The following is a 25,423-nucleotide window of genomic DNA, read 5'->3' as shown; positions in this document are numbered from 1 at the left end:
AGAAAGAGAGAACAGGTAAACGGCAGCCCACCTACAATCACCTTTGACCTATAATTGTTTATATACCATCATTAACCAGGTAGGTTAGGAGAACATACCATATGACAAAGCCTATTCACAAACCAGGGCTTGTTTGAATTGAAGCAAAGGCCTGACAACCAAAGAGAACAAGAATAGCTGGCCCGCTACATACACAGCCTGTGATCTGCTGGCTTCTAGTTTACCAGCCTGAGTGGTAATACACTGTCTGTAGGATCCAGCCACCACTAATACTCCAGGCCTCCCAAATCACCCAGTAGCTCAGGGCTTCCAATCCACAGTCCTGAGTCGTTAATCACACACACAGGCATATTGGCTTATCACACACGCACACACAGACAGGCCTATTGGCTTGTCCCAGACACAGCACACACACAAACTCACACTTGTCCCAGACACCGCACACACACAAACTCACACTTGTCCCAGACACCGCACACACACTTGTCCCAGACACCGCACACACACAAACTCACACTTGTCCCAGACACCGCACACACACAAACTCACACTTGTCCCAGACACTACACGCCACTAAATCAATGGCAAACGGTCCAAGGCCAAAGACAAAATGTGAGAGGGAGAAAAGAGCCAACCTTGTGACATTTTTCACAATAAAACCTTTTTTTGAGAATAAATCGAGAGTGGTTTTGGATATTCTACAAAGGTACACGACCTCAGCAGCTTTTGAGGGTTTAATTGAAATATGCTGTCTGTAGACTAAAGGAAAACATTTCACATGAAATACTTCTGGGATTATTCATGTCCTGTCATTTTACAAGCAAACTCAGTGTGAGTCTTTTGAGGTTAGACTGCCTGTTAAAATCTGTGGATGTGTTTCTAGGTTGTCTGGTGCTCTCTGGGGGAAAGATCAGAACGGATAATCTGTACAAGTAACTCAGAGTAACTCAAATTAACCCATTGACATGATGAAATATTTATACAAGTGAAAGTTAGACAGATATATTTAGCATATATCAAGTCAGGATTCTAGGAGTAGGTAGAAGTTCGCCCCAGATAACCTCTCAGTACCTTCTCTATCCTGCTCATGCTCCTCCTCGCCCGTCTCTATGTCTCCTTTCCTCCCGTCCTGAGGAGGGCGCTCCTGAATACCTCTGCTCTTTGCAGACATATAATCTTTCCCCTCCGCCCCCTCACCTGTGCCCTCTGTAGGACCTTCCTCTGTCTCAGAGCTCTTGAGGGCCTGCGAGTCCAAGCTGTCCAAGGACTCATCCCCATTCACACACTCCTCCCGAGGGACAGGGGGCGCTGTGGCCGTCTTAGGGGCTGACAAGTGCTGCTCAGCCTTGGACTGGGCCTCCTTGTGTTTCGCCTGGGGATCATCAGGCTGGTCTTGGGGCTTCTCGCCATCGGCCCGGGTACCCTTATCTTTAGACTGGAGATCTTTATGTTTAGACCCCTCATCTTCAGACTGGATCAACTTGTACTGGGCTTGAGGCTCCTCGCCTTTACAATGAGACTCTTCCCTTTCAGATGGGGAAGACTCGCTTTTAGACTGGAGGTCTTTGGCTTTGTCGTCTATAGCCGGTGTCTCTTCTTTCTTGGGCCCTGTCCCTGTGCTGCTCTCCCCCTGTGTCTCAGTCTCTGTGCTCCGGCCCCTAGGTGCCGCGTTGGAGTGCTCTTCCTCCATGGAGATGCTTTGTGTGTGGTGTCCGTTGGGCTGAGGGTCAATGGTGTCGCAGGAAGAGTCTTCATCCTGGCTCAGGCTCTCTGGCTCAGGCTCCGCACCTTCATCCTCCTCTTCCTCCATTCCCTTCTTGTAGATCTTCTTCTTCTTGATGATGCCCCGCCCCCAAGATGGCCGCCGACGCATTTTCCTCTTCATGTGATCTGGAAGCAGAGAAAAAAAAATGTTTGGTTAATTCAGTCATATGGAACACACACCCGACTCTACTACGCTGGTTCCGCTTACACACACCAGTCTCGACTGCACTGGTTCCACCTGCACACACCCGACTCTACTAAACTGGCTTTTTGTTCTAGACCCTGCTCTAACACACTAAATGGAAGACCATGACTAGTTTAAATGAATTATATTGTGTCGTTTGCTGTGTTTTATGTACATCATTTTTAAGCACATTAACAAATGAATTTCCCAGTCTGATCTGAATCTGATGTGAATCCTTACAAATAGACCTTCATTAAGTGGTAATTCACTGGGCTGACGTGACAGTGGACTAACACCTAGCAACTGATTTGCCTTGTTCCTGCCAGGTCTTAAATACAAGGGCGGCATCAGATGTCCACTACATTGCGGTGGTCTGTGTTCTACATGACAGGGGGAGGTGAGCGTAGTTAGCCCCACGTAAAGAGGGGCTGTGGGAGTAATTGCTAGTTGGATGAGGCAGACCATTGAGAGAGAGCGGGTGAGAGAGAAAGGGAGGAAGCTCAAACTTCTAACTGAAAACAATCGAAAGAAGCCCCAGATCCCCACATCTCAGAGCCAAACTGGATTTGCCTACTGTTCCCTCACGCGAAGAGACTTCCCTTTGCTCTCAAGCCAAAGAGTCTGGCATAATGAACTGACCACCCCTCCCTTTCTACAGCGCTGTGGTCCGGCAGAAAGGATTTCTAGTGTTTGAGATGTTGACTGCATTTCACTTTGTGGACCTTTGGTCATAATCAGAGAGAACTGGAGAGTGATGAAAAGAGAGTGGGAGAGAGATAGAGACGGTACTTAGGTGGTAGCCAATGCTACTGCTGCAGGGATGTGACTGACACATGAAAAAAAAGTTAGAGTGGGAGCAAGAGTCTGCCATCTGAGAAAGTTCAGTAAACATGTCACAGGGTTAGTTAGAGTGGGAGCAAGAGTCTGAGAAAGTTCAGTAAACATGTCACAGGGTTAGTTAGAGTGGGAGCAAGAGTCTGAGAAAGTTCAGTAAACATGTCACAGGGTTAGTTAGAGTGGGAGCAAGAGTCTGAGAAAGTTCAGTAAACATGTCACAGGGTGTGGTAAAGCTCGACATAGTGAAACTTCCACTATGATTTTTCCACGCCGATACTGATTATTGGAGGACCAAATAAAGGCGATGCCGATTAATCGGCCGATTTTTTAAATTTATTTGTAATAAATGACAACTACAGCAATACTGAATGAACACTTATTTTAACATAATATAATACATCAATAAAAATGTATTTAGCCTCAAATAAATAGTGAAACATGTTCAATTTGGTTTAAATAATGCAAAAACAAAGTGTTGGAGAAGAAAGTAAAAGTGCAATATGTGCCATGTAAAAAAGCTAACGTTTAAGTTCCTTGCTCAGAACATGAGAACATATGAAAGCTGGTGGTTCCTTTTAACATGAGTCTTCAATATTCCCAGGTAAGAAGTTTTTAGGTTGTAGTTAATATAGTATTTATAGGACTATTTCTCTCTATACCATTTGTATTTCATATACCTTTGACTATTGGATGTTCTTATAGGCACTTTAGTATTGCCAGTGTAACAGTATAGCTTCCGTCCCTCTCCTCGCTCCTACCTGGGATCAAACCAGGAACACATCGACAACAGCCACCCTCGAAGCAGCGTTACCCATGCAGAGCAAGGGGAACAACCACTCCAAGTCTCAGAGCGAGTGACGTTTGAAACGCTATTAGCGCGCACCCTGCTAACTAGCTAGCCATTTCACATCGGTTACACCAGCCTAATCTCAGGAGTTGATAGGCTTGAAGTCATAAACAGCTGCTGGCAAAACGCACGAAAGTGCTGTTTGAATGAATGCTTACGAGCCTCCTGCTGCCTACCACCGCTCAGTCAGACTGCTCTATCAAATCATAGACTTAATTATAACATAATAACACAGAAATACGAGCATTAATCATTAATATTGCAGAATCCGGAAACTATCATTTCGAAAACAAAACTTGTATTATTATTGCCTATACCCTGACTCTGCGTGCAATGAACGCAAGAGAAGTGACAATTTCACCTGGTTAATATTGCCTGCTAACCTGGATTTCTTTTAGATAAATATGCAGGTTAAAAAATCTATCCTTCTGTGTAATGATTTTAAGAAAGGCATTGATGTTTATGGTTAGGTACACGTTGGAGCAACGACAGTCCTTTTTCCGCGAATGCGCACCGCATCGATTATATGCAACGCAGGACACGCTAGATAAACTAGTAATATCATCAACCATGTGATTATGATTGATTGATTGTTTTTTATAAGATAAGTTTAATGCTAGCTAGCAACTTACCTTGGCTTCTTACTGCATTCGCGTAACAGGCAGTCTCCTTGTGGAGTGCAATGTAAGGCAGGTGGTTAGAGCGTTGGACACTAGTTAACTGTAAGGTTGCAAGATTGAATCCAAGCTGACAAGGTAAAAATCTGTCGTTATGAACAAGGCAGTTAACCCACCGTTCCTAGGCCGTCATTGAAAATAAGAATGTGTTCTTAACTGACTTGCCTAGTTAAATAAAGGTGTAAAAAAAAAAATAATAATAATAAAAAATTAAATGACAATTAAAAATCGGCCAAATCGGTGTCCAAAAATACCGATTGTTATGAAAACTTGAAATCGGCCATAATTAAATCGGCAATTCCGATTAATCGGTCGACCTCTATTCTGCAGGGTCAGATTGTACACGCTGCATTTTCCAAACTACAGCCGCAGGGTGAGTTGCGCACGGAGGGGTTCATTGGCGGGAAGAAGGCAATATAAAAGACACATTGGTTATACCAGAATTGTGATTTGGGGCATACATGTCTTTCTTCTTATTTAAATTGCTACAAAAGCCCAAAACAATCTCATTAAATAATAACAGTATAGCCTGCCTTAGCAACCACAGTATAGCCTGCCTTAGCAACCACAGTATAGCCTGCCTTAGCAACCACAGTATAGCCTGCCTTAGCAACCACAGTATAGCCTGCCTTAGCAACCACAGTATAGCCTGCCTTAGCAACCACAGTATAACCTGCTGTAGCTTAATCTGGAAAAAATGATGGCTGACGTAGTGGGAAAGAAAAGCAGGTCATCCCGTTAGGCAGTTTTTCAGTTTCAGGGCGAATGATAAAGGTTAACCAGCAGAACTGACCCAAGTCAATTGCAGAATATGCAAAAAGATCATCAGGGCAAAGAATGGACAGACCACAAACGTCCGTCATCCTGCGGAGTTCGCTACTCTGGGGTTGAACATGCTGGTGTTTTTTTCTATAAAGAATGTTATAAATAACTAGTATTATCTAATTGCATATTTAGGATTTTTACAGTTTGATAGGCAAAAGGCAATGCGTCGGGGGTACGCCAAATAAAAATATATACAGTGGGGAGAACAAGTATTTGATACACTGCCGATTTTGCAGGTTTTTCTACTTACAAAGCATGTAGAGGTCTGTAATTTTTATCATAGGTACACTTCAATTGTGAGAGAAAATCCAGAAAATCACATTGTATGATTTTTAAGTAATTAATTTGCATTTTATTGCATGACATAAGTATTTGATCACCTACCAACCAGTAAGAATTCCGGCTCTCACAGACCTGTTAGTTTTGCTTTAAGAAGCCCTCCTGTTCTCCACTCATTACCTGTATTAACTGCACCTGTTTGAACTCGTTACCTGTATAAAAGACACCTGTCCACACACTCAATCAAACAGACTCCAACCTCTCCACAATGGCCAAGACCAGAGAGCTGTGTAAGGACATGTTTTATCTCATTGTTGTTGACATACATACATACACACAATTAGTAAGCCATTCAAAATAAAGTTGTTTGTGAGACAACTCTGACACCGACTTATTTTCTATTCCCGCTTATTGAAAGTGCTGCTGCGGGAGCTTATGACCGTTGCGCAAATCAAGAACATGAATAAACACTTCAACACTGTATGCTGAACGTTCTTCTCCCAGCGTACACCCCTCCAACCAGACATGCTTTATCTACTAATTTGCTGGATGCAGAGTTCAAGTGAAAGTCAAGCAAATCATAGAGAAAGGACATTCATATTGTATTATTATCTCTGATGGGTGGTCGGATGTTCGTGGGCAAGGAATAATTAACAACATCATCTCCACCCCTCAACCAGTATTCTACAAGAGCACAGACACAATGGACAACAGACAAACCGGTCCCTACATTGCAGATGAGCCGAAGGCAGTCATCAATGACCTTGGACCACAGAAAGTATTTGCTCTGGTGATAGAGAATGCTGTGAACTTGAAGGCTGCTTGGTCTAAGGTGGAGGAGTCCTACCCTCATATCACACCCACTGGCTGTGCTGCTCATGCATTGAATCTGCTCCTCAAGGACATCTTGGCACTGAAAACAATGGATACACTCTACAAGAGAGCCAAGGAAATGGTTAGGCATCAAGTTATATCGCCAATCTACCTCACCAAGCAAAGTGAGAAGAATAAGAGCACCACATTGAAGCTGCCCAGCAACACGCGTTGGGGTGGTGTTGACATCATGTCTGAGTCTCCAGGAGGGGAAGGAGTCTGAAGACGGGGAAGACTGGAGGGAAAGACGTCTGCCTGAGGCCCATACACACTGCAGCGTACATGTTGGACCCAAAGTATGCTGGCAAGAGATCAACAAGGCCTATGGTGTCATCACTACTGTGTCTCACCACCTTGGCCTGGATGAGGGCAAGGTTCTTGGCAGTCTGGCGAAGTACACTTCCAAGCAAGGGCTTTGGGATGGAAATGCAATATGGCAGTCGTACCAACATATCTCATCAGCCACCTGGTTTAAGGGACTCTGTGGATCTGAGGCTCTTCCCCCTGTTGCCTCCATCATCCTCCAAATCCCACAACATTAGCTGCCTCAGAGCGCAACTGGTCCTTGTTTGGAAACCCACACACCAACGCAAAGAACATGCTGAGAAGACATGGAAGCCTGAAAGGAAGACAATCAAAGCTTTACTTTCTATCATTTTACAGATGTATGTGGAAAACGTGTTTTGGGAGATGCGATGGATCATTGGAGATCATTGAATATTCCCGTTCTTTTGTTGTTCAATGAAATCATCCCATGTGTAGAGTCAACTCATTTCATTAAAAGTTAAATTCGTAACGAAATAGTTTTTAAACATTTCTTAAGATAAGATAAAAGGTTTGTCTCCATATTTGCCTCTAAAAAACATCTACATTTAAATGGTATTTATATTCATTTGAATATATTTCCATTAATTCCCATATATTCCCGTTAATTCCCACAGGAAGTTTCCACCACTGAATATTCCCCAAAATGTGCAAACCTAGCACGCACTGTGAAGTATTTTACTAAGTAGTGAGGTCAGACATGCCTGGTCCAGTGTGCGTTTGAAACGTGCATTAAGCCCGATTGCCAGCCCATTTAATTATTGTCAAGGTCCATTGGAGTGATAAAACACCACAGCTGGGTAATCTCCTGAAGAATCAATACAGAACTACGCCATGCCAGTACTCACTGGAGCTAATTACTACATTATTTCCCACAAATAAATTTACCTCAGTATCACCAGTTAGGAGCTTTATCTTACTGCTATATAAAATACACTGGCCACATCACTGCACAGACGAAAGGCTTCTGTGTGTGTGTGTGTGTGTGTGTATTGATTCATGGTGATTCATTATGCATTACCTCCTAGGAAGCTCCCGAAGGAGACGTCATAACACTCAAGCTACACCCGTTCTCTTGTCACTTCCCCTCTTCATTCCCACCTTTCCATTTGCTAGATGGAGACGCATTGTTCTTCAGTGAGAATTAGTAATGAATCCTTGTGTTACTAAATAGTTGTTTGACAAGGTAGGTGTAGGCAAGGTTACCTAACTAAGCACATTTCCAGGCAAATAGAAACTCAAGACATATCAAGGAGATGCTGAAATACCAAACAGAATCAATTGTTCTTACTCAAAATGAGAGAAGCCTTCAAATAGAAGAATTCTCAGATACCAGCAAAACTAAATCCAACATCCCCAGCTAAATGAGAGTAGGATTCGAGACATGGGGCCATCAGAGGTTATTGAGGGGGTTGAGTTGTCACAATACATCACAGAAGCCCTCACACTTTGGCTCATCACTAGGCAGCTAATGCCATGCAATTACTGCCACTGTGTGTGTGTGCATGTGCATGCAACCACACGATTGTGCATATGAAGGACATTTCAGCAGAAAAAAAAATCCCTAACGCTCGCCAGATAAATACAACAGGAAGAAATGGTTGGAATACAATTCGATTGATCACAACTTTGTTTGGCATTCTTAAAAATCACACGAGTGAAAGAAAACAATCAAAAAAATGACATGGAACCAATGGAGTGTGTTTTAATGAAGTCCCAGTGAGTAGGGTGAATATGTGATGGGTTTGTGTTTTAATGAAGTCCCAGTGAGTAGGGTGAATATGTGATGGGTTTGTGTTTTAATGAAGTCCCAGTGAGTAGGGTGAATATGTGATGGGTTTGTGTTTTAATGAAGTCCCAGTGAGTAGGGTGAATATGTGATGGGTTTGTGTTTTAATGAAGTCCCAGTGAGTAGGGTGAATATGTGATGGGTTTGTGTTTTAATGAAGTCCCAGTGAGTAGGGTGAATATGTGATGGGTTTGTGTTTTAATGAAGTCCCAGTGAGTAGGGTGAATATGTGATGGGTTTGTGTTTTAATGAAGTCCCAGTGAGTAGGGTGAATATGTGATGGGTTTGTGTTTTAATGAAGTCCCAGTGAGTAGGGTGAATATGTGATGGGTTTGTGTTTTAATGAAGTCCCAGTGAGTAGGGTGAATATGTGATGGGTTTGTGTTTTAATGAAGTCCCAGTGAGTAGGGTGAATATGTGATGGGTTTGTGTTGTCTACTAAAATATAGATAGAGGAATGCTGCTGCAGGTTTCAACTTCTGATCATTATGGACGTCTGGGAAAAAGAGAGTGAGTGAAATAGAAAGGGGTAGACAAGACAGAGGGGAAGAGGGAGAATGAAAGTGTCAAGAGGAAGAGACAGAAAGTCAGTCAAGGTCTTAGCCTTAAACCCCCCCACCCAGAATAAGATGCCGCCACTATTTCGACTTAATTTCCTGTCCTAGAGAATTATTTTTTTATACAACATGTAAGATTAGCCAGCTGGCTATATGGCTGGTTCTGGAGCTGGATTTGTCATAAGCATTGATTTAGGGAAAACTTCCCCATAGATGGAAACCACTGGCCTCTCTCTGACTTCGCCATCTATTCTTATCGCCAAAGTTCTGCCATCTCCCATAAATTGTGGCCGCGGTCCACCATAGAAATAGTAAGAAAAAATAAGATGCCGCTCCAGTAATATGGATAACTGGTGAAAGATATACGCTTCGGCACAGCAAAGCCAAGTCAGCCCGTGCTCATGGTTCTCACATGGGAAGTTAAGTTATAGGCTACAATGACTTTGCTCATGATCATGCATGCCGCAAATTACTTGTAACTATAAATAACATTGAAATAAAACCCAGCCCTGAACCGAAACGTAAGCTGAAAATCATTTGTTTTATCATATCATAGGAAAAGACACTGCATTCACATGGATTTATCATACTTTGACTAAAACGATGACATTTACTTGAATCATTGTGCAACATGGGTAAGCTCTGGGCATCGTCTTTCAGCTCGAGAAAAAGTGGATATCTAGTGATGTGGGCGTTAAAGTTGACCAGCTTCCACAGTGGATGAAGACTGAAGAGCAGAAGGCAACAAACACATAATTGCAACAACATGAATAAATAAAATAGATCAGAGAACTCTTTGCTTTGAATTCCACACGCTGCCAAGGTAACTGAGTACAGCAAAAACACGCTGCCAAGGTAACTGAGTACAGCAAAAACACCCTGCCAAGGTAACTGAGTACAGCAAAAACACCCTGCCAAGGTAACTGAGTACAGCAAAAACACGCTGCCAAGGTAACTGAGTACAGCAAAAACACGCTGCCAAGGTAACTGAGTACAGCAAAAACACGCTGCCAAGGTAACTGAGTACAGCAAAAACACCCTGCCAAGGTAACTGAGTACAGCAAAAACACCCTGCCAAGGTAACTGAGTACAGCAAAAACACCCTGCCAAGGTAACTGAGTACAGCAAAAACACGCTGCCAAGGTAACTGAGTACAGCAAAAACACGCTGCCAAGGTAACTGAGTACAGCAAAAACACCCTGCCAAGGTAACTGAGTACAGCAAAAACACCCTGCCAAGGTAACTGAGTACAGCAAAAACACCCTGCCAAGGTAACTGAGTACAGCAAAAACACCCTGCCAAGGTAACTGAGTACAGCTAAAACACCCTGCCAAGGTAACTAAGTACAGCAAAAACACGCTGCCAAGGTAACTGAGTACAGCAAAAACACCCTGCCAAGGTAACTGAGTACAGCAAAAACACCCTGCCAAGGTAACTGAGTACAGCAAAAACACGCTGCCAAGGTAACTGAGTACAGCAAAAACACGCTGCCAAGGTAACTGAGTACAGCAAAAACACCCTGCCAAGGTAACTGAGTACAGCAAAAACACGCTGCCAAGGTAACTGAGTACAGCAAAAACACCCTGCCAAGGTAACTGAGTACAGCAAAAACACGCTGCCAAGGTAACTGAGTACAGCAAAAACACGCTGCCAAGGTAACTGAGTACAGCAAAAACACCCTGCCAAGGTAACTGAGTACAGCAAAAACACCCTGCCAAGGTAACTGAGTACAGCTAAAACACGCTGCCAAGGTAACTGAGTACAGCAAAAACACGCTGCCAAGGTAACTGAGTACAGCAAAAACACGCTGCCAAGGTAACTGAGTACAGCAAAAACACGCTGCCAAGGTAACTGAATACAGCAAAAACACCCTGCCAAGGTAACTGAGTACAGCTAAAACACCCTGCCAAGGTAACTGAGTACAGCTAAAACACGCTGCCAAGGTAACTGAGTACAGCAAAAACACGCTGCCAAGGTAACTGAGTACAGCAAAAACACGCTGCCAAGGTAACTGAGTACAGCAAAAACACCCTGCCAAGGTGACTGAGTACAGCAAAAACACCCTGCCAAGGTAACTGAATACAGCAAAAACACCCTGCCAAGGTAACTGAGTACAGCTAAAACACACTGCCAAGGTAACTGAGTACAGCAAAAACACGCTGCCAAGGTAACTGAGTACAGCAAAAACACCCTGCCAAGGTAACTGAGTACAGCAAAAACACACTGCCAAGGTAACTGAGTACAGCAAAAACACGCTGCCAAGGTAACTGAGTACAGCAAAAACACGCTGCCAAGGTAACTGAGTACAGCAAAAACACCCTGCCAAGGTAACTGAGTACAGCAAAAACACGCTGCCAAGGTAACTGAGTACAGCAAAAACACGCTGCCAAGGTAACTGAGTACAGCAAAAACACGCTGCCAAGGTAACTGAGTACAGCAAAAACACGCTGCCAAGGTAACTGAGTACAGCAAAAACACCCTGCCAAGGTAACTGAGTACAGCAAAAACACCCTGCCAAGGTAACTGAGTACAGCAAAAACACGCTGCCAAGGTAACTGAGTACAGCAAAAACACGCTGCCAAGGTAACTGAGTACAGCTAAAACACGCTGCCAAGGTAACTGAGTACAGCAAAAACACGCTGCCAAGGTAACTGAGTACAGCAAAAACACGCTGCCAAGGTAACTGAGTACAGCAAAAACACCCTGCCAAGGTAACTGAGTACAGCAAAAACACGCTGCCAAGGTAACTGAGTACAGCAAAAACACGCTGCCAAGGTAACGGAGTACAGCAAAAACACCCTGCCAAGGTAACTGAGTACAGCAAAAACACGCTGCCAAGGTAACTGAGTACAGCAAAAACACCCTGCCAAGGTAACTGAGTACAGCAAAAACACCCTGCCAAGGTAACTGAGTACAGCAAAAACACGCTGCCAAGGTAACTGAGTACAGCAAAAACACCCTGCCAAGGTAACTGAGTACAGCAAAAACACGCTGCCAAGGTAACTGAGTACAGCTAAAACACGCTGCCAAGGTAACTGAGTACAGCAAAAACACACTGCCAAGGTAACTGAGTACAGCAAAAACACCCTGCCAAGGTAACTGAGTACAGCAAAAACACGCTGCCAAGGTAACTGAGTACAGCAAAAACACGCTGCCAAGGTAACTGAGTACAGCAAAAACACGCTGCCAAGGTAACTGAGTACAGCAAAAACACCCTGCCAAGGTAACTGAGTACAGCAAAAACACCCTGCCAAGGTAACTGAGTACAGCAAAAACACGCTGCCAAGGTAACTGAGTACAGCAAAAACACCCTGCCAAGGTAACTGAGTACAGCAAAAACACCCTGCCAAGGTAACTGAGTACAGCAAAAACACGCTGCCAAGGTAACTGAGTACAGCTAAAACACGCTGCCAAGGTAACTGAGTACAGCTAAAACACGCTGCCAAGGTAACTGAGTACAGCTAAAACACCCTGCCAAGGTAACTGAGTACAGCAAAAACACCCTGCCAAGGTAACTGAGTACAGCAAAAACACCCTGCCAAGGTAACTGAGTACAGCTAAAACACCCTGCCAAGGTAACTGAGTACAGCAAAAACACCCTGCCAAGGTAACTGAGTACAGCTAAAACACCCTGCCAAGGTAACTGAGTACAGCAAAAACACCCTGCCAAAGTAACTGAGTACAGCTAAAACACCCTGCCAAGGTAACTGAGTACAGCAAAAACACCCTGCCAAGGTAACTGAGTACAGCAAAAACACCCTGCCAAGGTAACTGAGTACAGCTAAAACACCCTGCCAAGGTAACTAAGTACAGCAAAAACACGCTGCCAAGGTAACTGAGTACAGCAAAAACACCCTGCCAAGGTAACTGAGTACAGCAAAAACACCCTGCCAAGGTAACTGAGTACAGCAAAAACACGCTGCCAAGGTAACTGAGTACAGCAAAAACACGCTGCCAAGGTAACTGAGTACAGCAAAAACACCCTGCCAAGGTAACTGAGTACAGCAAAAACACGCTGCCAAGGTAACTGAGTACAGCAAAAACACCCTGCCAAGGTAACTGAGTACAGCAAAAACACGCTGCCAAGGTAACTGAGTACAGCAAAAACACGCTGCCAAGGTAACTGAGTACAGCAAAAACACCCTGCCAAGGTAACTGAGTACAGCAAAAACACCCTGCCAAGGTAACTGAGTACAGCTAAAACACGCTGCCAAGGTAACTGAGTACAGCAAAAACACGCTGCCAAGGTAACTGAGTACAGCAAAAACACGCTGCCAAGGTAACTGAGTACAGCAAAAACACGCTGCCAAGGTAACTGAATACAGCAAAAACACCCTGCCAAGGTAACTGAGTACAGCTAAAACACCCTGCCAAGGTAACTGAGTACAGCTAAAACACGCTGCCAAGGTAACTGAGTACAGCAAAAACACGCTGCCAAGGTAACTGAGTACAGCAAAAACACGCTGCCAAGGTAACTGAGTACAGCAAAAACACCCTGCCAAGGTGACTGAGTACAGCAAAAACACCCTGCCAAGGTAACTGAGTACAGCAAAAACACCCTGCCAAGGTAACTGAGTACAGCTAAAACACACTGCCAAGGTAACTGAGTACAGCAAAAACACGCTGCCAAGGTAACTGAGTACAGCAAAAACACCCTGCCAAGGTAACTGAGTACAGCAAAAACACCCTGCCAAGGTAACTGAGTACAGCAAAAACACGCTGCCAAGGTAACTGAGTACAGCAAAAACACGCTGCCAAGGTAACTGAGTACAGCAAAAACACCCTGCCAAGGTAACTGAGTACAGCAAAAACACGCTGCCAAGGTAACTGAGTACAGCAAAAACACGCTGCCAAGGTAACTGAGTACAGCAAAAACACCCTGCCAAGGTAACTGAGTACAGCAAAAACACCCTGCCAAGGTAACTGAGTACAGCAAAAACACGCTGCCAAGGTAACTGAGTACAGCAAAAACACCCTGCCAAGGTAACTGAGTACAGCAAAAACACGCTGCCAAGGTAACTGAGTACAGCTAAAACACGCTGCCAAGGTAACTGAGTACAGCAAAAACACACTGCCAAGGTAACTGAGTACAGCAAAAACACCCTGCCAAGGTAACTGAGTACAGCAAAAACACGCTGCCAAGGTAACTGAGTACAGCAAAAACACGCTGCCAAGGTAACTGAGTACAGCAAAAACACGCTGCCAAGGTAACTGAGTACAGCAAAAACACCCTGCCAAGGTAACTGAGTACAGCAAAAACACCCTGCCAAGGTAACTGAGTACAGCTAAAACACCCTGCCAAGGTAACTGAGTACAGCAAAAACACCCTGCCAAGGTAACTGAGTACAGCAAAAACACGCTGCCAAGGTAACTGAGTACAGCTAAAACACGCTTCCAAGGTAACTGAGTACAGCAAAAACACCCTGCCAAGGTAACTGAGTACAGCAAAAACACGCTGCCAAGGTAACTGAGTACAGCTAAAACACGCTGCCAAGGTAACTGAGTACAGCAAAAACACCCTGCCAAGGTAACTGAGTACAGCAAAAACACCCTGCCAAGGTAACTGAGTACAGCAAAAACACCCTGCCAAGGTAACTGAGTACAGCAAAAACACCCTGCCAAGGTAACTGAGTACAGCAAAAACACGCTGCCAAGGTAACTGAGTACAGCTAAAACACGCTGCCAAGGTAACTGAGTACAGCTAAAACACGCTGCCAAGGTAACTGAGTACAGCTAAAAGAACAGATATCCTTTAGGCCATCGCTCCGTCTGTCTGTATAGCGGCAATTCCACGGTAACAGGACGTAACAGTGCAGATGCAAAATGTAGTAACAGAACGGCGACAAACGGTCCTTCTGTTACCAAACTTAGCATCTTCACTGTTCTTCAAGTAAATGTGTTTCTGTAAAATGTTCAGCGGAAATGGTTAAAAGTCATCCTTGTGCATAGAGCTGTATGGTTTGTTAAACTTTGCAATCATTGGTTTTTGTTTGACATACAGTTTAATGTGAAAAATCGGAGTCTCAGCCTCATTCCATTATCGTGGAATTGCCCATAAGTTAACCAAAACACTCCAGACCATCTCAAACAGACGCCAACACAATATAAACTACGGCATTTGAGTGAATATGGTCTTAGTCACAATTCTCTATTTACATAAGGTTTGCAAAGCAGGGTAATACAATGGCAAGCTACCTTGGTCATCAAAACATGTCCCCAAGCATCTAATGTGTTATTCTACACAAGCATAATAGTCAACATTCTATAATGTACATGGAGTTCTACAGGTGAGCTCTAAATGCATGGCTGTAGTATCTACCAGGACAGGGACACAACACATGTTTATAAGTGAATGTGTGCACAAAGGCTATCAGCACTTATCTGCCAACACCAGCCCTGGCACCATCAACCTAGTAGTTGAGCGAGGCTCCACACCACTCAGGATGTGAGGAAGGAGGAGGAGAGGGAGTGCAGTTAGGATTAAATTAGATATGAGGCGGCAATGGAAAGGAAGAACAGGGTAGAGGGAGTAGAAGAAGCAAAAAGAGGGAAGAGGGAGACGAGAGGAGTGAAGGAGTCCTACAGTATGCCAGGCGTGCCACAGTAGCCAGCATCTAAGGCCTGTGGTGTCCATGTTTGGTCCTTGTCAAGCTGGGGTGAGTGACCGCTGGCAAAGTGATGAGTTTGAGGCGGGGTGCGTCTGGCACTGTTACCTCCTGTCAACCAGGAAATCACACACACACAGAATCAGGGAGAATCCTACCCCTGCAGTGGGCTGAAGTAGGGTACAGTAGTGGGGTACAGAGGGACGAGAGTCTGTCCATTACTGTCTGAAGCATGGCACTGACTGTTATTTTGCTGGAGGCATGGAACCAGAGATGAGGACTAAGAGAGATGGAGAGATACGGAAGGGGAGATGGGGAGAGAAAATAAAGAAAAGTGAGAGATGGGAGGGAGGGAAGGAGAGCAAGAGAAAGTGGCAAAGGGAGAGAGAAAACTCTCTGGTGTGTGTGTATATGTAAGCCCCTCTCATAGCTGTGTTTCAAGCCATGCGGCTGGTTTTTGATCACCAGTTTGTATTTGCCCTTCAGAATTAATTTGGAAATGTCACGTTCCTTAGCACAGTGATTAGGCATAGCCTGCTGTGGATTTTTAGTACAGTACAGTAACCTTTACGCTGCTCACACACACACACACAGCGACACCACACACACACACGTGTTCTCATGCCTACGCTGTGGTGAGAGGTAGAGATGCAGGATGAAAAGTCATCAAAAAGCAACACTACAGTGACCCCTTCTTTTCCTACAGACGCTACAGTCCATTATGTCACACACGCCCCCTCCCAACACATGCATTATGAAACACCAACAAACACACCTCCCTACTTTGCAGTCCTGACCAGTTAAAAGCACTGGAGTCTTGGTAAGGTCAGCTCTATGAAGCCATTTCCCAGGAGAAAGAAAGGTCAGTCAGTGTATGTGTGTAATATGGAAAAGGTGAGACAGAATGGAAGCAAATGAGTTGTCATCTGCAGCTCTTCAATAATGCATGGAAATAGTTGGAGCATGAACGCTCAACCACAGACGGTCAGTAGAAGAGAAAAAGATGGGGAGAGAGAAGGATAGAGGGAGAGGGACGGATAGAGAGAGAGGGACGGATAGAGGGAGAGAGGGATGGATAGAGAGAGAGGGATGGATAGAGAGAGAGGGACGGATAGAGAGAGAGGGACGGATAGAGAGAGAGGGACGGATAGAGGGAGAGAGGGATGGATAGAGAGAGAGAGGGATGGATAGAGAGAGAGGGACGGATAGAGAGAGAGGGACGGATAGAGAGAGAGGGACGGATAGAGGGAGAGAGGGATGGATAGAGGGATAGAGGGATGGATAGAGGGAGGGATGGAAGGATGGTTAGAGGGAGAGAGGGATGAAGGATAGATAGGATGGATGGAGGGAAGGAGGGATAGCGGGAGGGATAGAGGGATGGATGGAGGGATATAGTGAGAGCTGGTCAAACTTGTAGCTTTTTGCCATTCTCAGTGCAGGATGTACATAAAGCCCTTAAATCCTTAGATCAGAGAAAGCCTGCAGGTCCTGATCGTCTTGACCCCTGCTTTTTAAAACTGGTGGCTGATTTCATAGTTGAACCATTTAGATATCTGTTCAATCTAACCCTGGAATGTACTTCCAAAAGATGTGGAAGTCACCACTTGTCTTTGGCACTTTTAAAAGGGGGAGATCCAACTTAAATAATTATAGGCCAATCTCAAAGCTGTCACCCCTGGCGAAAAATACTTGAAACCCTTGTTAGTGAACAGCTAAAAGAGTTTTGAAATACTAACTATTTTATCAATGTACCAATCGAGCTTCAAGAAGAAACATAGCACAATTACAGCAGCCATGAAGGTTTTAAATGACATCACTGAAGTCCTTAAACAACAGCTCTGTCTCTCACTTTTTATTGATATCTCTAAGGCTTTTGATACAGTTGATCATGCTATACTGAGGCAGAGATTGTCGAGAGGAGGTCTTTTGGAGCATGCAGTTGCATGGTTTGCTAACTATCTGTCTGATAGAACTCAATTTGATGGGTCTGTCTGTAACGGTGTGCCCCATGTGTAACTTCACTTTTATGCTGTTGATACTGTTATTTATTGTTGTGCCTCTCACAAAAGAACGGTTCCGTATTTCACTGAAACACTAAACGTTTTGTTTTCTAAATGATAGTTTCTGGATTTGACCACATTAATGACCTAAGGCTCGTATTTCTGTGTGTTATTATGTTATAATTAAGTCTATGATTTGATATTTGATAGAGCAGAATGACTGAGCGGTGGTAGGCAGCAGCAGGCTCATAAGCATTCATTCAAACAGCACTTTCCTGCATTTGCCAGCAGCTCTTCGCTGTGCTTCAAGCATTGCACTGTTTATGCCTATCAACTCCCGAGATTAGGCAATACTAAAGTACTTATTAGAACATACAATAGTCAATCCAGTAGTCAAAGGTATATGAAATACAAATGGTATAGAGAGAAATAGTTGTATAATAACTACAACCTAAAACTTCTTACCTGGGAATATTGAAGACTCATGTTAAAAGGAACCACCATCTTTCATATGTTCTCATGTTCTGAGCAAGGAACTTTTACTTTCTGCTCCAACACTTTGTTTTTGCATTATTTAAACCAAATTGAACATGTTTCATTATATATTTGAGACTAAATTGATTTTATTGAAGTTAGAAAATAAGTGTTCATTCAGTATTGTTGTAATTGTCATGATTACAAATATACATATAAAAATCGGCCGATTAATCGGTAGCGGCTCTTTTTGGTCCTCCAATAATCGGTATTGAAAAAAATCATAATCGGTCGACGTCTAACAGACTGTAACCTCCTATATATCTTGGAATTTTAATTGATGACGGCCTCTTTTAAATTGCATATTCAACAATTTACAAAAAAAAAATGAAGCTGAAGTTGGGATTTTATTTTAGGAATAAGGCCTGTTTTTCTTTTGAAGCCAGGAGGTTAGTATCAGCTACATGTATGCATTTAGTAGACTACGGGGATATTTTAAATATGAATGCTTCTGCTCAGTGTTTGAGCTCAATTGACACCCTACACTGCAACACGCAACACTGCACTTTATATACCAGGGTTGTCTGGCCTTCTCTAGTCAATCATAGGCTCAGTCACAGGAATACTTTTATTTACAAAGCCATTTTGGGGTTACTAACATTTTATTTGGCCATTTTTATTGTTCAGAAATGTGGTGGGTACTCTCCTCATTCGCAGGACTTTATCCTGCTAACTGTTACAAATGTCCCAACTGAATTTGGTAAAAGGACTTTTATGTACTCTGCGCCATCGGTTTGGAACGCCTAACAAAATACTTAACACCCGATCGGTGTTTTTAAAATCATTGATGAAGGATTTTGAGACTGATGTTTTTAATTAGCTGTTTTATGATTTTGTTATACTCTTGTGAATTCTGTTTTTTTTAACTAGATTACCTGTAGTTTTTCATGTTGTCTGTAATTGGGTAACGACTTGGAGCTGCCCATCTTGGCCAGGACGCTCTTGAAAAAGAGATTCAAATCTCAATGAACCCGTCCTGGTTAAATAAAAATAAATAGGGAGGCATAGAGGGATGGAGGGAAGAATAGAGGGATGGAAGGAGGGATAGAGGGAGGGAGGGATAGAGGGAGGGATAGAGGGATGGATAGAGGGGGGCAGGGATAGAGGGAGAGAAGGAGGGATAGAGGGAGAGAGGGAAGGATGGATAGAGGGAGGGATGGATAGATAGAGGGAGGGATAAAGGGAGGGAGGGATAGCGGGATGGAGGGATAAAGGGATGGAGGGATAGATGGAGGGAGGCATAGAGGGGGGGGTGGAGGGAGGGATAGATGGAGGGAGGCATAGAGGGGGGGTGGAGGGAGGCATAGAGGGAGGGATGGAGGGAGGCATAGAGGGAGACATAGAGGGAGAGATGGAGGGAGGCATAGAGGGAGGGATGGAGGGAGGCATAGAAGGAGGGATGGAGGGAGGCATAGAGGGAGGGATGGAGGGAGGCATAGAGGGAGGGATGGAGGGAGGCATAGAGGGATGAGGCATGGAGGGAAGGATGGAGGCATAGAGGGAGACATAGAGGGAGAGATGGAGGGAGGCATAGAGGGAGGGATGGAGGGAGGCATAGAAGGAGGGATGGAGGGAGGCATAGAGGGAGACATAGAGGGAGAGATGGAGGGAGGCATAGAGGGAGGGATGGAGGGAGGCATAGAGGGAGGGATGAAGGGAGGCATAGAGGGAGGGATGGAGGGAGGCATAGAGGGAGGGATGGAGGGAGGCATAGAGGGAGGGATGGAGGGAGGCATAGAGGGATGAGGCATAGAGGGATGAGGCATGGAGGGAAGGATGGAGGCATGGAGGGAAGGATGGAGGGAGGCAGAGGGCATAGAGGGAGGGAGGCAGGGGGACATAGAGGGAGGGATGGAGGGAGGATATGAGGGATAGAGGGAGGGTATGAGGGATGGATGGATGGATGGAGGGAGGACAGAGGGAGGGATGGATGGAGGGAGGACAGAGGGAGGGATGGATAGAGGGAGGGAGGGACGGATAGAGGGAGGGAGGGATGGATGGAGAGATGAAAGGATGGATAGAGGGAGGGACAGAGGAAATGAGGGATAGAGGGATAGAGGAAAGGATGGATAGAGGGAGGGACAGAGGGAGGTATGAGGGATTGAGGGAGGGGGATATGAGGGAGGGGGAGGGGCTATGAAGGATGATGGATACATGGACAGAGGGAGGGATAGAGGGAGGGATAGTGGGATGGAGAGATGAAAGGATGGATAGAGGAAGGCAGGCAGGGAGGCATATAAGGATAGAGGGAGGGTTAGTGGGTTAGAGGGAGGGATAGAGGGGGAGAGGGAGGGATGGAGGGAGGGATAGAGGGGGGAAGGGAGGGATAGTGGGTTAGAGGGAGGGATAGTGGGTTAGAGGGAGGGATAGAGGGGGAGAGGGAGGGACGGAGGGATAGAGGCATAGAGGGATGGAGGCATAGAGGAATGGAGGCATAGAGGAATGGAGGAATGGAGGGAGAGAAGGAGGAATGGAAGGAGAGAAGGAGGGAGAGGGAGAGAAGGAGGGAGGGGGAGAGGGATAGATAAAGGGAGGGATAGTGGGATAAGAGATGAAAGGATGGATAGAGGGAGGGGTGGAGGCATAGAGGGATGGAGGCATAGAGGGAGGATATGAGGGACAGAGGGAGGGTGGGATAGAGGGAGGGACAGAGGGAGGGTGGGATAGAGGGAGGGACAGAGGGAGGGAGGGACAGAGGGAGGGAGGGACAGAGGGAGGGATAGAGGAAAGGATAGCTAGAGGGAGGGATGGAGGCATGGAGGGAGGCATAGGGGGATGGAGGGAGGGAGGCATAGGGGGATGGAGGGAGGGAGGCATAGGGGGATGGAGGCAGGGAGGCATAGGGGGATGGAGGCAGGGGGGCAAGGGAGGCAGGGGGCATAGGGGGAGGGAGGCAGGGGGGGCATAGAGGGATGGATAAAGGGGGCAGGGATAGAGGGAGGGAGGGAGGGAGCTAGTGAGGGAGGGAGGGAGGGAGGGAGGGAGGGAGGGAGGGAGGGAGGGAGGGAGGGAGGGATAGAGGGGGGAAGGGAGGGATAGTGGGTTAGAGGGAGGGATAGTGGGTTAGAGGGAGAGATAGAGGGGGAGAGGGGGGGACGGAGGGATAGAGGCATAGAGGGATGAGGCATAGAGGAATGGAGGCATAGAGGAATGGAGGAATGGAGGGAGAGAAGGAGGAATGGAAGGAGAGAAGGAGGGAGAGGGAGAGAAGGAGGGAGAGGGAGAGAAGGAGGGAGAGAAAGAGGGAGAGAGAGAGAGAGAGGGAGCGAGGGATGGATAGAGGGAGGGATGGAGGGAAGGACAGAGGGAGGGAGGGAGGGATAGAGGAATGGATGGATGGACAGAGGGAGGGAGGGGGAGAGGGATAGATAAAGGGAGGGCTGGTGGGATGAGAGATGAAAGGATGGATAGAGGGAGGGGTGGAGGCATAGAGGGATGGAGGCATAGAGGGAGGATATGAGGGACAGAGGGAGGGTGGGATAGAGGGAGGGACAGAGGGGGGGTGGGATAGAGGGAGGGACAGAGGGGGGGTGGGATAGAGGGAGGGACAGAGGGAGGGAGGGACAGAGGGAGGGATAGAGGAAAGGATAGCTAGAGGGAGGGATGGAGGCATGGAGGGATGGAGGGAGGGAGGCATAGGGGGATGGAGGCAGGGAGGCATAGGGGGATGGAGGCAGGGAGGCATAGGGGGATGGAGGCAGGGGGGGCATAGAGGGATGGATAAAGGGGGCAGGGATAGAGGGAGGGAGGGAGGGAGGGAGGGAGGGAGGGAGGGAGGGAGGGAGGGAGGGAGGGAGGGAGGGAGGGAGGGAGGGAGGGAGGGAGGGAGGGAGGGAGGGAGGAATAGAGGGAGGGAGGGAGGAATAGAGGGAGGAATAGAGGGAGGAATAGAGGGAGGAATAGAGGGAGGGGGGATAGTGGAAGGGATAGAGGGAGGGCTAGAGGGAGGGGGAATAGAGGGAGGGGGAATAGAGGGAGGGCTAGAGGGAGGGGGAATAGAGGGAGGGCTAGAGGGAGGGGGGATCCTCTGCTTGGAATAGCACAGCACTTGGTAATAATTAAGAGCGCCAACGCATGCATGATTCATTTGGTGTCAGGAATATGAAGAGCTACCTACCGTCTGTACTCACTGAAAAAATATCAGACATACAAACACTCCTACCCTCAGCCTGTGTTATTCTGGACATTGGTTGATGCAATGTAGAAGTGTATTGGATTGAATAACCTTTATTTTATTTTTTTTACAAGACATGCTACCAATCATCTTGTCCAATTGCACAACCACCCATCTGATACCTGGTTGCCAGGCTATATAACAACCACATTTCTAAAGTAATCATTTGGGACAAGAGTTGGTCAGTTTCCCACAAACGCACACCGCCTTTCACACACACCCCGTTTTACACACACGCGCCTGCTCCACACACACCCCGTTTTACACATACAGCGCCTGCTCCACACACACCCCGTTTTACACACATACAGCGCCTGCTCCACACACACCCCGTTTTACACACATACAGCGCCTGCTCCACACACACCCCGTTTTACACACATACAGCGCCTGCTCCACACACACCCCGTTTTACACACATACAGCGCCTGCTCCACACAGACCCCGTTTTACACACATACAGCGCCTGCTCCACACACACCCCGTTTTACACACATACAGCGCCTGCTCCACACAGACTCAGTTTTACACACATACAGCGCCTGCTCCACACACACCCCGTTTTACACACATACAGCGCCTGCTCCACACACACCCCGTTTTACACACATACAGCGCCTGCTCCACACACACCCCGTTTCACACACATACAGCGCCTGCTCCACACAGACCCCGTTTTACACACATACACCACCTGCTCCACACAGACCCCGTTTTACACACATACAGCGCCTGCTCCACACACACCCCGTTTCACACACATACAGCGCCTGCTCCACACAGACCCCGTTTTACACACATACAGCGCCTGCTCCACACAGACCCCGTTTCACACACATACACCACCTGCTCCACACAGACCCCGTTTTACACACATACAGCGCCTGCTCCACACAGACCCCGTTTCACACACATACACCACCTGCTCCACACAGACCCCGTTTTACACACATACAGCGCCTGCTCCACACAGACCCCGTTTCACACACATACACCACCTGCTCCACACAGACCCCGTTTTACACACATACAGCGCCTGCTCCACACAGACCCCGTTTCACACACATACACCACCTGCTCCACACAGACCCCGTTTCACACACATACACCACCTACTCCACACAGACCCCCTACCAGGTACTAAGCTCCCAAGCAATGCATACCTAGCAATGAAGCTTTTGGCACCCCCCAAATAAATGAAAAGCTGTTAAATAAGAATGACTGGGAGAATAAAAAACCCATTGCAAAATAATGCTTTTTATTCATTGATGGAAATACCAGAGGTTGTAAATATATTTGACCGTCATGATTATCAGTCTTTGGGTTAATTTGCATAATTTAATGGAATTAAATTGGCCTGTGTGTATTTTCATTAGTCATCATGCATCTTATTCATTCAACACAACTGTCACACAGCATACAGAGCAGAGCCTATTCTGAGCAGGATTTCTCCTGCAGAGCCTCAGCTGGGTGCTGCTGGAGTAAAACTTGGGCTTTTACAAGCACAACAATTCTAAATGCAATCGCGTGTTATAAACAGTTTTGGTGCACACTTAAAGAGCTCCTATTTTTATTTCTCAGTTGGTAATTGAAGCGCGCCTCCCATTCACCATTCAAGTTCAGGAAACATCAGCATATCACCCACCACTTTACAATGTGAGCTGGAGGCAGTACGCATTTTGAAAACGTACTTCATTGTTTGAAACCTAAATGTTACATTTCATATTATTGAGGCATGTCTTAACTTGCTACAAAGCAGCCTTCAGGCAAAGGAAACATGAAGGAAATGATTTTATAAATACTTTGTTATGTGGCACGTGTGTTTGATGGTTTGGGGAAGCTTACACTTTATCCTACCATGATTTTTCAGTTTCATTTCAGTAACGTTCTTGTTGCTCAAAATCATACCACAGTATTATCAATGGCAACGGGATGTTTAAAAAAACACTTTTCTGCATTTCTGCGCAGCAGGCCAGGTACTTCTATGCTCCCTCAACAGGCAAGCATGCTCCCTCAACAGGCAAGCATGCTCCCTCAACAGGCAAGCATGCTCCCTCAACAGGCAAGCATGCTCCCTCAACAGGCAAGCATGCTCCCTCAAGATTATCAGGACAGAGAAACCAGACACACTCACATGGAGCACTCCAAACAAAAGACAATGAAAGAAATTGGACAAATGTCGTAAATGGTTAGGAAATAAATAAAACTTGTTACTTAAAAGTGTAGCAGTGAACTCCGCAAACGAGACAGCCGAGGCCATTCTGGAGAGAGACATCCGAGGCCATTCTGGAGAGAGACAGCCGAGGCCATTCTGGAGAGAGACAGCCGAGGCCATTCTGGAGAGAGACATCCGAGGCCATTCTGGAGAGAGACAGCCGAGGCCATTCTGGAGAGAGACAGCCGAGGCCATTCTGGAGAGAGACAGCCGAGGCCATTCTGGAGAGAGACATCCGAGGCCATTCTGGAGAGAGACAGCCGAGGCCATTCTGGAGAGAGACAGCCGAGGCCATTCTGGAGAGAGACATCCGAGGCCATTCTGGAGAGAGACAGCCCAGGCCATTCTGGAGAGAGACAGCCCAGGCCATTCTGGAGAGAGACAGCCGAGGCCATTCTGGAGAGAGACAGCCGAGGCCATTCTGGGGCGAGACAGCCGAGGCCATTCTGGAGAGAGACAGCCGAGGCCATTCTGGAGAGAGACAGCCGAGGCCATTCTGGAGAGAGACATCCGAGGCCATTCTGGAGAGAGACAGCCGAGGCCATTCTGGAGAGAGACATCCGAGGCCATTCTGGAGAGAGACAGCCGAGGCCATTCTGGAGAGAGACAGCCGAGGCCATTCTGGAGAGAGACAGCCCAGGCCATTCTGGAGAGAGACAGCCCAGGCCATTCTGGAGAGAGACAGCCCAGGCCATTCTGGAGAGAGACAGCCCAGGCCATTCTGGAGAGAGACAGCCGAGGCCATTCTGGAGAGAGACAGCCCAGGCCATTCTGGAGAGAGACAGCCGAGGCCATTCTGGAGAGAGACAGCCCAGGCCATTCTGGAGAGAGACAGCCCAGGCCATTCTGGAGAGAGACATCCGAGGCCATTCTGGAGAGAGACAGCCGAGGCCATTCTGGAGAGAGACAGCCGAGGCCATTCTGGAGAGAGACAGCCCA

General features: G+C 46.4%; 1 protein-coding gene across 3 annotated transcripts in view; it reads right to left on the bottom strand.

Annotated features, from left to right (window-relative positions):
* LOC110522440 (ATPase family AAA domain-containing protein 2B) overlaps positions 1 to 25,423 on the bottom strand; it is a 161,445-nt gene that overhangs the window by 38,050 nt on the left and 97,972 nt on the right. For 2 of the 3 annotated variants that reach the window (XM_036976043.1, XM_036976045.1), the window contains one exon: positions 1,072 to 1,890. In XM_036976043.1, the coding sequence (XP_036831938.1) occupies positions 1,072 to 1,890 (819 nt within the window). The remainder of the gene's footprint in view (positions 1 to 1,071; positions 1,891 to 25,423) is intronic. The other variant, XM_036976044.1, reaches the window with a different exon arrangement.

The sequence above is a fragment of the Oncorhynchus mykiss genome, chromosome 4 (genome assembly GCF_013265735.2).
Source record: "Oncorhynchus mykiss isolate Arlee chromosome 4, USDA_OmykA_1.1, whole genome shotgun sequence".
NCBI lineage: Eukaryota > Metazoa > Chordata > Actinopteri > Salmoniformes > Salmonidae > Oncorhynchus > Oncorhynchus mykiss.
The sequence above is the reverse complement of the archived record's forward strand: the minus strand, read 5'-3'. Positions and strand labels throughout refer to the sequence as shown.